At 46.1% G+C, this 13,804-nt stretch overlaps 2 protein-coding genes across 2 annotated transcripts in view; one reads left to right on the forward strand and one right to left on the reverse strand.

Annotated features, from left to right (window-relative positions):
• The window catches only part of SPATA17 (spermatogenesis associated 17), a 308,936-nt gene extending 306,454 nt beyond the window's left edge, over nucleotides 1-2,482 (reverse strand). Inside the window, exon 1 of the mRNA XM_088454023.1 lies at nucleotides 2,135-2,482. Within this exon, the coding sequence (XP_088310149.1) occupies nucleotides 2,135-2,436 (302 nt within the window). The 5' untranslated portion in view covers nucleotides 2,437-2,482. The remainder of the gene's footprint in view (nucleotides 1-2,134) is intronic.
• Nucleotides 2,275-13,804, forward strand: part of GPATCH2 (G-patch domain containing 2) — a 228,508-nt gene continuing 216,978 nt past the window's right edge. Inside the window, exon 1 of the mRNA XM_088454022.1 lies at nucleotides 2,275-2,549. Within this exon, the coding sequence (XP_088310148.1) occupies nucleotides 2,500-2,549 (50 nt within the window). The 5' untranslated portion in view covers nucleotides 2,275-2,499. The remainder of the gene's footprint in view (nucleotides 2,550-13,804) is intronic.

Here is a 13,804-nt window from a genome sequence, read left to right on the forward strand (position 1 = left end):
GCTATTGCATCAAAGGTGTAAGTAATAAGTATGTATGTGTTTTAGCATGTGTATGTATGTGTTAGTGTATATATGTGTATGTATGTGTTAGTGTGTATATATGTGCATGTATGTGTTAGTGTGTATATATGTGTATGTATGTGTTAGTGTGTATATATGTGTATGTATGTGTTAGTGTATATATGTGTATGTATGTGTTAGTGTATATATGTGTATGTATGTGTTAGTGTGTATATATGTGTATGTATTTTATATGTGTGTTATATATAATACAGATGTGCCCACATACATCTATCCTCCATGCGCTACAAGTCGCGCCACACAACGCGGGAGCTCAGTGTGACTTGGTAGCGCCAAGCGTCTTTTTACCTTCAAATGTGTCTAAATCACACAGTGATGTGACTAGATGGCACAAGCAGCTTCTGCTGAGTATAATGATATATAGCATGCCTATGTTCTGTGTGTGACTGCAGCTGCGTCTGCATGCTAAATGCTACGTTATAATGTTACAGCCGCTGACACTGTAACGTAGCACTTCACATGCAGATACAGCCGCACTCGCTCAGAACACATAGACATGCTATATATCATTATACTCAGCAGAAGCTGCTTGTGCTATCTATTCGCATTGTGCAGTAACCCGGGGTATTTGCTGGCGGTGTAGTTACCCGGGGTATTTGCTGGCGGTGTAGTTACCCGGGGTATTAGCTGGCAGTATAGTTACCCGGGGTAGTTGTTGGCCGTGTAGTTACCCGGGGTAGATGCCGGCAGTGTAGTTACCCGGGGTAGTTGCCGGCAGTGTAGTTACCCGGGGTAGTTGCCGGCAGTGTAGATACCCGGGGTAGTTGCCGGCAGTGTAGATACCCGGGGTAGTTGCCGGCAGTGTAGATACCCGGGGTAGTTGCTGGCAGTGTAGATACCCGGGGTAGTTGTTGGCAGTGTAGTTACCCGGGGTGGTTGCCGGCAGTGTAGTTACCCGGGGTGGTTGCCGGCAGTGTAGTTACCCGGGGTGGTTGCCGGCAGTGTAGATACCCGGGGTAGTTGCCGGCAGTGTAGATACCCGGGGTAGTTGCCGGCAGTGTAGATACCCGGGGTAGTTGCCGGCAGTGTAGATACCCGGGGTAGTTGCTGGCAGTGTAGATACCCGGGGTAGTTGCTGGCAGTGTAGTTACCCGGGGTAGTTGCTGGCAGTGTAGATACCCGGGGTAGTTGCTGGCAGTGTAGTTACCCGGGGTAGTTGCTGGCAGTGTAGTTACCCGGGGTAGTTGCTGGCAGTGTAGTTACCCGGGGTAGTTGCTGGCAGTGTAGTTACCCGGGGTAGTTGCTGGCAGTGTAGTTACCCGGGGTAGTTGTTGGCAGTGTAGTTACCCGGGGTGGTTGCCGGCAGTGTAGATACCCGGGGTAGTTGCCGGCAGTGTAGATACCCGGGGTAGTTGCCGGCAGTGTAGTTACCCGGGGTAGTTGCCGGCAGTGTAGATACCCGGGGTAGTTGCCGGCAGTGTAGATACCCGGGGTAGTTGCCGGCAGTGTAGATACCCGGGGTAGTTGCTGGCAGTGTAGATACCCGGGGTAGTTGTTGGCAGTGTAGTTACCCGGGGTGGTTGCCGGCAGTGTAGTTACCCGGGGTGGTTGCCGGCAGTGTAGTTACCCGGGGTGGTTGCCGGCAGTGTAGATACCCGGGGTAGTTGCCGGCAGTGTAGATACCCGGGGTAGTTGCCGGCAGTGTAGATACCCGGGGTAGTTGCCGGCAGTGTAGATACCCGGGGTAGTTGCTGGCAGTGTAGATACCCGGGGTAGTTGCTGGCAGTGTAGTTACCCGGGGTAGTTGCTGGCAGTGTAGATACCCGGGGTAGTTGCTGGCAGTGTAGTTACCCGGGGTAGTTGCTGGCAGTGTAGTTACCCGGGGTAGTTGCTGGCAGTGTAGTTACCCGGGGTAGTTGCTGGCAGTGTAGTTACCCGGGGTAGTTGCTGGCAGTGTAGTTACCCGGGGTAGTTGCTGGCAGTGTAGTTACCCGGGGTATAATAATAAGTGACATTACGGTGTGATAATCCTCCCTGTCACAGCCCCTGCACCCCTCCCGCAGTGATTACTCTCCCCCTGGGGTGAGGCTGGGGCAGGTGCGGGAGTACTTACCTGCAGAGTCGGGAGTACTCCCCCGGGAGGTGCGGGAGCTCCCTGCGGGCGGCCATGTTCCTGGTGCTGTGAGGACGCGTCGCCATGGAGACGGAGCGTACCAGCGGTGCGGGGGGAGGGGGTGCGGGCACACACAGGCCGGGGGTCCCCGGGCACCGCTGGCAGCACACAGGGCACCGCTGAGTGACAGTGACAGCTCCGTGTCCTCCCCCGCCCCCCCGCGGTGCACTCAGCGCGGCCCATCTCTCCCCCCGGCCGGGGATGGTACAGTCCGGCTTCCGCTCCTGCTCCGGAAGCGTCATGGTGGCTCCGTGTCCGCCGCTGCCCTGACTCCGAGCTCCGGGGGGGACCCGCAAGCTTCGTTCATGGTTGGCGTAGCCAGAAAACACATCCGAGCCGACAAGGGAACCAGCTGGTGAGTGACCCCGGCCCTGATAGTGGCCACACGGGCTGGAGGCTCTACAGATAGGGGGTAATCCGGCATCAGGTCTGGGGGTCCGGTGCTCGGTAGCCGGGGGTCCTCCCATCGTACTGTAAGACCTGGGGGTGTCATGGCTGCCTGGGGTCCTCCCATCATACTGTAAGACCTGGGGGTGTCATGGCTGCCTGGGGTCCTCCCATCATACTGTAAGACCTGGGGGTGTCATGGCTGCCTGGGGTCCTCCCATCATACTGTAAGACCTGGGGGTGTCATGGCTGCCAGGGGTCCTCCCATCATACTGTAAGACCTGGGGGTGTCATGGCTGCCAGAGGTCCTCCCATCATACTGTAAGACCTGGGGGTGTCATGGCTGCCTGGGGTCCTCCCATCATACTGTAAGACCTGGGGGTGTCATGGCTGCCTGGGGTCCTCCCATCATACTGTAAGACCTGGGGGTGTCATGGCTGCCAGGGGTCCTCCCATCATACTGTAAGACCTGGGGGTGTCATGGCTGCCAGGGGTCCTCCCATCATACTGTAAGACCTGGGGGTGTCATGGCTGCCTGGGGTCCTCCCATCATACTGTAAGACCTGGGGGTGTCATGGCTGCCAGGGGTCCTCCCATCATACTGTAAGACCTGGGGGTGTCATGGCTGCCAGAGGTCCTCCCATCATACTGTAAGACCTGGGGGTGTCATGGCTGCCAGGGGTCCTCCCATCATACTGTAAGACCTGGGGGTGTCATGGCTGCCAGAGGTCCTCCCATCATACTGTAAGACCTGGGGGTGTCATGGCTGCCAGGGGTCCTCCCATCATACTGTAAGACCTGGGGGTGTCATGGCTGCCTGGGGTCCTCCCATCATACTGTAAGACCTGGGGGTGTCATGGCTGCCAGGGGGTGTCATGGCTGCCTGGGGTCCTCCCATCATACTGTAAGACCTGGGGGTGTCATGGCTGCCAGGGGGTGTCATGGCTGCCAGGGGTCCTCCCATCATACTGTAAGACCTGGAGGTGTCATGGCTGCCAGGGGTCCTCCCATCATACTGTAAGACCTGGGGGTGCCATGGCTGCCCGGGGTCCTCCCATCATACTGTAAGACCTGGGGGTGTCATGGCTGCCCGTATTGATATTTGGTTGTGTCAGGTTTCTCTTGTTGTTTTTAGATCTAGAGCTGTTATACCTGGTGGAGGTTTGATATCTCCTAGTACAGCCCCATGTAGAGTACAAACCTCCACCAGTGGTTCTTCCCAGTGGTTGCCCACACAGGACATATCTCTGCCTCAAGCTGGCCACACACATGGCGTTGTGCACACGATCAGGCGATGTGTACGATTTCCCTTGAAGCTCTCCCCGGCAGCTCTGCACACGATTTGGTGTCCAATCTTCATACGATCTCTCCTGCATCCAGACTGTCACAGTGCATCGCCTCCTAGATTGTCAGATCTGCCCTACTGCACGGCAGATCTGACGATGCGATGTGCGGCCAGCGGGAACGCGCATCGTCATGGTGAGTGGGGACTCAGGATTTACTCAGGATTTGCCCATATATACATGATCTGTTGTTCCAATGTGTCAGAATTGGCCAGATCGGGTAAAATATTGCTATGTGTGTGGCCAGCATAAGTGCGGGTGGCACAATACTAGTAAATTAACTGGTTATTAAGTTGCTTGTGTTTATAATTGACTATTCTAAATGTCTGGCCTTCCCTGATGCCACCAAGCACCACACATAGGGGACAATTCAATTCAGCGCAAATTGAATAGCATCGGAAGCGAGCTCCCGGAGCTATTCAGTTCAGTAAGCTGTGTGGTCGGAGAACAAGGGTGTTAAGGCGCGGTTACCGGCATTCTCTTACCAAAGTGCCGGGCGCGCGGCTGTTAGTGCCGCACTATGCAGAAAAACAGCAGTGCATCTGGCACTTTGGTCGGATTTCTCTTCACATCCCCAGGGGGTGCGAGAAGAAATCCTTAGCGCTCCCAAACAGCGCGGTCTATTGCATAGCTGCAGGAGCTCCCTCCCGCGGCTATTCAACATCGCGTTGAATTGATCCCCCCCCCCCCATAGGACCCATAGCTGTATCTTATCTATAAGCCTGTGAAATGTTGCTTTAGGTCAGAGGCAATTTGTAGTAAACGGCAATCCTCCGAGGCTTACGTATAATGTATGTACTGTGTGTATACAAGCTGGCCTGAATAAACCTCTATGAATGTGTGAAGTGGAAAACAGGAGTTCAAACCATTGGCAATAATTGTACAAAGTGGCACTAGGGCGATAAATGGTGACAAATGGGGAAGAGACCCTGTGTTACCCGATCCACAGCACAGGGCGGGTCAGGCTGTACTGCTGTCCTGTGTTACCCCATCCACAGCACAGGGTGGGTCAGGCTGCACTGCTGTCCTGTGTTGTACCCCATCCACAGCACAGGGTGGGTCAGGCTGTACTGCTGTCCTGTGTTGTACCCCATCCACAGCACAGGGAGGGTCAGGCTGTACTGCTGTCCTGTTTTACCCCATCCACAGCACAGGGGAGAATGAATTGGCACCATCACAGTCATAGCTCTATTTAGGGAAATACAGTGCGTTATGGCAAAAAAGACTCTGACTTAGCACCGCTGTCAATGGCTTGTTCCAATGATTTGGATAGGGGTGAAGTTCCAATGCATTTCACTCATCTCTACTATAGTCTTTAGTTATTGATATACTAGAGAAATGGGCCTGGTATCTGTTGATCCCCCACTGCCTATACTTATTTACCCCAGCTGCGATGGTCTTTTCTCTTTCCCATGTTATGTTACACCAGGGCCCTTCTGCCTCTGTCTACCCCACATCTACCTACTATGTTCCATTTATGTCTGTTATTCTGCTACATTCGTCTCATACGTTCAGGATCTGTACTTGTTCTGTGATACTTGTACATTGTTCCTGTATCTGTACTGGAACTGTTCGGTGCTGCGGAATGTCTGGTGATGATAAAGCAGAGCTTCATGTCCCATTGTGAGCTGATGGGAGGAACGCCAGTCACGTATCGAGTGGTGTTTCTCAACTTGTAAGGGTTTCTTTAAACTTTTCAAATTTTCTCAGTAAAAGATCTTTTCATCCATTTATATGTCCCCAAGTATAAAGGTCATGTAAATATGAAGGAGATGGACCAGTGTAATATTATACACAAATTTATTTACAAACACAAAACAACCATATATCATATACATATGGATAAGAAAGGAAAGGATTCTCACAACCTGTAAACATCCGCCTTCATACAGGGAGAATAATTTCCAATCCTGATAAGTCCAAGTGTCTACAAGTGAAATGTGTCCCGTTAGTATCAACGCGTTTCGATCTGCTCATGCAGATCTTTATCAAGATGCATGGGACTAGTCATGTCAGGGCCTTTTAAATACCAATCAATGGATTACTTCCATAAGTGCACCACCCCTACTCCTGCATGATACACAAGTAAGTCTTTCATCATGAATGACCTCCATGTAGATTATCCATGGTGCTCACCATGTGTTAAATTTCCCTCTATGTGAATGACATCATCATCTGCTTTATTGTTCAGGCTTCAGGCATCCCCAATGCTGCCCCGTCTATGCCTGTCTCCGCCGTCTTTCAGAGTCATCGGGGACATGAAGGATGAAGGAACTTCAATCTTCCGTCTATCCTTTTTGCCGGAAGTGACGTCGCAGGCCTACTGCCTTCCGGTGCCGAGGGTTGAAATCCTCCTTTGTATACTCATGGCCTAGGTAGCCTATCTTTGGTTTCTATGTGGTGGGAAACAGAGGACCGGAAATTGTGTCAATATTCCGCTGGCACCCTTCTAATGTTTCGAGGACCAGGCTCCTTTTCTTTATATTCGTTGTCTTAGGGACCAATTTGTTTATGTCTATATAAGGGAAAACGGAAGACTTATGACAAGTCAAAATAGAAGATGGTTTTGAGGATTAAATATCCAATTTAAAGTGCTCATTATGCACCATGTAAAATATATTCTACATATTGGTAATAAGTATAAAATTGCTACTCTACAACATCTTTAAAAATTGCGAGAGAAGGTATAAATAGTACATAATATAAATACGAAAATATATCTTTAAAAATTGCAAAAGAAGATATATAAATATATAGTATAAATATAGAAAAATGTGGCTCAAATGTTAAAAAAAAAATATATAAAAAATTTGTTTAACCCAAACATACTACATAATGGTGAAAATATCTCAATGGAGCCTTTATGTAAAATCGTCTGTAGACAAGCGGTACCGTGCCAAACATTGTGCAATACATATGTTAAATAGTAAGGATCACAAAAACCATTTGGTTTCAAAGTCTTGGTTTAGACCACCCGGTGCTAGGGTTTCATAGTTAAAGATTAATTTCATCTCTTCCCTAGTAATAGTCGATATGTTGTCTTTACATCTAATGGATCCTTTTACCACTTTTATTCCATAAAGGTTCTTAATTCCATCTGTGGAACAATTATGGGCAGACTTGTAGTGTGCGGACAAAGAATGTGTGTCCAAACCCTTCCGAATATTTCGGAGATGTTCTCCTATTCAGGTTTTTAGGCTTCTTCTGGTCCTCCATATATAAAACTTCCCACAATTGCACTCAATTGTATAGATTCCATTTTTTGTATTGCATGTAATAAAATCCCAAGTCTTATGCTCTCTTCCATTAAATTTCACCACCGTAGTACTTTTCCAGTTTCCATGGTTTTTATATGTCTACATCCCAGACAGAGGCCACACCTGTAGAAGCCTGTAGATTTAATGGTGTAAATGTCTTGTTTAGTCCCCAAATATGCGCTTTTTGTCAATTTAGTTTTGAGGTTAGCTACCTTCCAATATGTGTATAGGGTTTTCAGGAATCGCTTTCCTAGGACGGGGCCCCTAAGTAGTGAAGATCAATGTCTTTTGAAGGCCTTTTCCACCTCTGTATATTGTGAGTTGTTGTCCGAAATGAATGCCCATTTAAGACGTTCTTCATTGGGTTATTTCAATTTGGATATTCATTCCTTTCATTCTATTTCCTCAGTGGATCCTAGAGTTTTTTGGATTTTCTTTTCATTGTAGCCCCCCCATAAGGAAGGCTTCCTTTATCCCGTCTGCTTGTTCTTTAAAGGTTTCTAAGTTACTGCAATTTCTTCTGACCCTTTTAAACTCTTTCCGAGTATTGAATTTAACCATGAGTTGTGATGACAACTGTTTGCGTGGATGTATGCAAGGGAATCTGTTGGTTTTTGCTATGTTTTTGTCCATTATTTTTTGTCTTCCACATATATGGTGATGTCTAAAAATTGTATTGATTCTTTCTGTACATCGAACGATAGGTTGATCTCTTGATCGTTAGTATTCAGTGTTGTACAGAATGTGTCAAGATGGCTTCTTTCCCCTTTCCATATAAAAAAAATTTCATCAATATACCTTACCCAGAGCACTAGGTTTGCCCCATGGGTATTGTTCTTCCAAATGGTATCATTTTCCCCCACTCCCATGAAGATGTTAGCATAGTTAGGTGCAAAACTTGTGCCCATGGCGGTGCCAGTTTCTTGCAGATAAAAATCATCCTGGAATATAAAATAGTTATATTTTAAAATAAAATGATGGCGTATTAAAAATTCTCTCAACTCTGAATCCATAGACTGTCTTTGTAATGCCAATCTTCTTTCACTCCCTGATCGTGCTTGATGATGGTTTAGAGTGAACTCACATCTGCACTCACCATGATGTAATCAGTCTCCCATTGTAGATCACCTAGTTTATTTTAAAAAGTCTCTGGTGTCTTTAAGATGAGATCTATTCAATATAACCAGGGGCTGGAGATGGTAATCGATGAATTCAGAGAGAGTGGCTGTGACTGAGTCAATTCTCGACACTATGAGTCTCCCCTGGGGTTGATCGGATCCTTATGCACCTTTGGTAAAATATAGATGACCACCACCATAGGTCGATCTATCAGTAAAAACTTAGACTCGATTGTGGTTAATGTGCCATTGTCAACGTACATTTCAATTAATGTTTTTAATTCCCTCATAAAAGGTTCTGACGGATCTTATCTGAGTCTTTTTTAGGTTTTCAGGTCATTTAGTTGTCTCATGAATTCATTTTCATAATCGCTAAAATTAAGGAGAACAATCCCCCCTCCCCCTCCTTGTCGGCTGGTTTAATTATTACTTTTTCCATCTTACTCAGGTTCTTCAATGCCACTCTTTCGTTATATGTAAGATTATACTTAGTCCTTCTGGTGTTCAAGTGTTTAAGATCTTCTAAAACTTGTGCAATAAAGGCATCAATAAAACCCCCTTTTAAATGGGCAGGGTAAAATGTCGATTTGGGTCTAAAACGTGAAATCTGCTCGTTTCCTGCCATATCTACAATTTCATTGTCCTCCTTTAATAAAAATACATTTTTTTATAGTCAATTTTCTTATGTATTTTTGCATTTCTATAAAAAATACAAACTTATCTATTCTCGCCAAGGGGCCATATTTCAGGCCTTTACTCAATACTGACTCTTCACTTTACCTTTGGTCTTCAAGTCCTGACTTGGCTTTTCACCTTCTTTGTCAGAATTCACTTTTTTATTTGTTTTTCTATTTTTATTTGTTATTCTTTTGTGTTTTTCCATTTCCTCCTCGCTTCCCTCTGTATCTTTTCTTCACTAATATTGATGTTTCTTCCTCTCTCTTCTTGCGTCAAAAAATGCTTCCTTAAAGTTGACACCAGTAAATCCAGTAGAGGATCAAATCTGTTATGGTGTTCAGTAAAGATGTTGTCTTCCTTATTCTTATAAATTTCTGTGTTACCATCCAAGTTTCTCCACCGTCTCCCGTTCTCTTTATTTTCTCTGGAATTCTCATTGTATCGTGGTCTTTCATATCTGTCGTTTTTCCTTCTTCTGTTTCTCTTCATCGCTCGGGGTGTCTCCCAATTGTTCTTCTCATGATTTATGTTTATGGTATATTTTATGTGGTCTTTTTTTAACTTGCATTGGAGTTATGGTTAATATTGGGGATGCTTCGTCTTTTTCCCAATTATCACGTTGGTCCGCTTCTTTCAATAGAACTTCATTCTTGTCTCTATTGAATTTCTTTATTTTTTTATGTTTTAAATCTCTTTATATTCTAAGAATTTTCTGGCCTATGCATTCTTCTAGTATTCTACATTCTGGTAAATCAACACAATTGTCAGGGTGCGGCCCTCAGTAGTACCTAGCAGGTACACCCCTTCCTCTTGCACTGTATGCCCTCATGGACAGGTCCCTCTAACCTGGTAGCTCTGTTACCAGTGCACCCTGTTCCCTTGTCTCCAGGGTTGCATAAAATTGGATTTAAAAAACCCCCCCAAAAAACAAAAACGATTTATTTGATATAAATAGGTTTTTTTATAAAAAATTTTTTAAAAATAAACGTTTAAATATTTAAAACGTTTACTTAAGATTTTTTATTAACATTTGTTTAAGCAGTGTTCTCCCCAGAATTTTTTTTTCCAGCTGGGTGGCATCAAGAAGTAGCCGGGTGGGGCCTTCGCAATAATAAAATGTTTTAAACCCTGACCTTATAAGGATTTAAACTTGAAATAACATTTTATATATTAATTCTCCGTCTTATTAGAGGCCCAGTCGTCTGATTATGAAAAAGCTGCAAAGTCTGTAGGATCTGGTCCTTTTTATACAGCTCTCAGATGCTGTCACCACTTGTAGGCTCCCAAAGTGCCGGGTGGTGGCTGTTTCTTGCCGGATGGTGCACCCGCAAAAAACAGCCTGGGGAGAACACTGCTAAGTAAACGTTTTAAATGTTTTCATTTAAAATAATTTTTTTTATAAAAAAAAAAAAAACTATTTATATCAAATCGGTTTTTGATTTAAAAAAAAAAAAATTTATGCAACCCTGCTCCTCTCCCTCTTCCCTCCAACAACTCTGATCCTGTCTGTCCGCCCAGTGGGTACTGGCTTTTACACAAAAGTCCTGGGTCTGACCCAGGATTTGGAACACGTTTCCAACCCGGGACAGACCCCTTTCCCACTCCGGCATCAACTTGGGCTAAGTCCGGGTCGGCACCGTTGAGCCAATCAGTTAGCATGTGGCACGAGCCTACTTGCGCCGTTTACACTGCAGGGTGACACTGGAAACGACCCATGCCATACACTGCAAGCTAGCCATGTCGGATCCCCGGGTCACTGGACCGAGGTTGATCCGTTTACACTGACGCAAATCCGGTGTAAAAGGGGTATTAGTGAGTACCTCCCATGCGACCTATTGTTGCTTGCTTACACAAACCACAGTGATTCCCCAAAACTGGGAAGCACAGTGGCATAGTGGATAGCATAGGACCGACGTCATGTGTTCAATTCATGGTCATGGCATGTCAGTGTTGAGTTTGTATGTTATTTTCGTGTTTGCATGGGTTTCATCCTACAGGCCAAATATTCTCAGTGCAAAGTCATGGCGCTATATAGACCATCATCATACTCCTCCTCCCTGCCTTTGTGTGGTTGTGGTGTTTTTTAGTTATCCGATGTATATTATCACTGTATGGCGCTACGGACGCCTTGTTGCACCGCCATCTTGTGACCTAGTCCTGGGTGTATGAATATTATGACTATAACGGATATGGCCTCAATAATAAGTAATATTGAGCTGTGCGAGCCCCGTTCTGTACTCGGCAATGGGAGAGCCGATATTATATCCGGCATCGCTGTACTGTAATGTAGTGTTAGGTTCCCTTTAGCATGAATGTCTTTTAAATTATAAAAGAGAGAGAAGAAATGGAGGATGGGACTATGTGCGCCTTCCTCTCAAGGTGACTGATAATGTTATATGGTCCTCCAGGTCAGTGAGGGTTTACACACAGCGGATTTGTCTTCAGATTCCTACACAGCTCAATTAAGTTAATGTGACTCCCTGATCTTTCCACCTCACCTCAGATCTCAAGCATGAAATTAAATTAGCATTATTAATAAATGGAGGAACAATCCAGTTATCTGTAGGGAACAGCGGAATATCTGCATACGGTGGCATTGCAGCCTAGGCAGGGAAAGGAACCTGGTTACTAAAAGTGTTAGTGGTTTCCCTGTATACATTTTATTCCTTATTTTATATTCTTGCTTTCACGTGTAAGAAAGCAAAACGTGTCAGTCGGGGGACATGTAAGAGGCCATTAATATGTGGTTAGTCTTCTGTTCTAAGGTACGGAATGCTGGAGTGTGCCGCAGTGTAGTGACCAGTCTTCCTGCACATCAGAGTGCCGTGGCTAGCGTGCAAACCTCGCATTGCGATTAGATCGGCTATACAATCGCATGAAGCGCAGAAGCTTAATTGTGATTACAAGTATATAATGATGTTCATTGTGCAAACCAGGCAGCAGCAAACCCCCCCCCCCCTACTTCAATATCGCTGCGGTCCAGGCACGCGGTGATATCGCAGTGAAATTGGCAACTCGCTTTTCTTTCTCCTAGAGAAGCCCAAAGCGCATCTGCTGTCTGCACTAATAGGCCTTTGTGTTAGATGCTCGGCCCAATATATTCTCATATTCAAAATGGTGGTTGTTGCTCAGAGCTGAGCGAAGGTTGCGGCTGTTTGTGCGACAATTTAGTAGTAGTTGTAATAATTCCCGCAGTATTACTGTATGTTCCTGTCCTCCCGGCCTGGTTCCCTCTCTGCATGTGTCAGTATTGTCTGTCTTACATATTGCTGGCTCTGGGAATCATTTAATACCAAAGTACACCTGTGGCCACAAAGCAACGTTCCTGCTTCCATAGTACAGTGATAGGCAACCAGAGACACCTCAAGGGCCACCGGGGCCCCAACCGTGAGAAGGGCCGCACGTTACCATTAATCTCAGTATTACGTTAGCACAGTACATTTAATCCTAGAAAGAGACCCTATGTAATAAGCTATCAGCAGCTATTTTACACAAGAAGCTGGAAGACAAAAATCTGGCAATAATGCTGGAAGGAGCCGAGGGGTGACGGCTCGGGGGGCTACATGTATCTCTAGGACCACCTGTTGTCCATCACTGACCTGGCATACAATCTATATACCATTCCTGTACCTGAAATGTTCTGCTATGTAATCTGTCCTCTCTCTTCCGGTGTAATTAGAAAGCTGGCCGCCGACGTCTGGCGCTCCTCTACATTTATACACAGGAAACTGCTACAGATAAGAGTTAGGAAAAACATTTCCCCCATGGAAGAACCCTAAGTTTACCAGATGTCAAGTCTGTAAGTACACTGATTGCCTATTGGTGCACACAGACGCTGCCGACAGCCACGTGGCACAACCGCCAAACTGGCGCAGTGGGCAATAGGTGGCTATTCTATTCATCTAACCCGTTATACGTGATGGTGCTGTACATTATAACTACATAACACATCATTGGTGAAGCTTCGCTAAAGTATTTAAGCATCTAATTAGGTTTTTATGTTCTATATTTCCCCATTTCATTATTCCATGTGTTCGGTTTATATGACCCTGGCGTGCTTTTTAGTACACTTTATTGGCGAGCCAGATCAGGTGATCTTTCATAGCAACTGTTTCCATAGCAGATTAGGTTTATTGCTGCAGCTCAGACTAGTTACACATTATCTCATCATTTAGTTTATTATAGTCCTTGTTTTCCTGCACTAATTTGTAATGTCAGTGGTTCCAAAACTTTCATGCATCACGGCGCACTAGAGTGTCAGCATTTTTTTTCGGAACCTCTGGCCCAAAAGTTTCTTACTGAGAAAATTTGCAAACATTAAATTAAGTAAATTGTGCTGACCTGTTACCCTTAGGGTCAGTTATGTGGTGAGGACAGGGATGTGCTGACCTGTCACCATTAGGGTCAGTTATGTGGTGAGGACAGGGATGTGCTGACCTGTCACCATTAGGATCAGTTATGTGGTGAGGACAGGGATGTGCTGACCTGTCACCATTAGGGTCAGTTATGTGGCGAGGACAGGGATGTGCTGACCTGTCATCCTTAGGGTCAGTTATGTGGCGGGGACAGGGATGTGCTGACCTGTCACCCTTAGGGTCAGTTATGTGGTGAGGACAGGGATGTGCTGACCTGTCACCATTAGGATCAGTTATGTGGCGAGGACAGGGATGTGCTGACCTGTCATCCTTAGGGTCAGTTATGTGGCGGGGACAGGGATGTGCTGACCTGTCACCCTTAGGGTCAGTTATGTGGCGAGGACAGGGATGTGCTGACCCGTCACCCTTAGGGTGAGTTATGTGGTGAGGACAGGTATGTGCTGACCTGTCA

The sequence above is a fragment of the Taudactylus pleione genome, unplaced genomic scaffold, assembly GCF_031769625.1.
Source record: "Taudactylus pleione unplaced genomic scaffold, aTauple2 ptg000608l, whole genome shotgun sequence".
Classification (NCBI taxonomy): domain Eukaryota; kingdom Metazoa; phylum Chordata; class Amphibia; order Anura; family Myobatrachidae; genus Taudactylus; species Taudactylus pleione.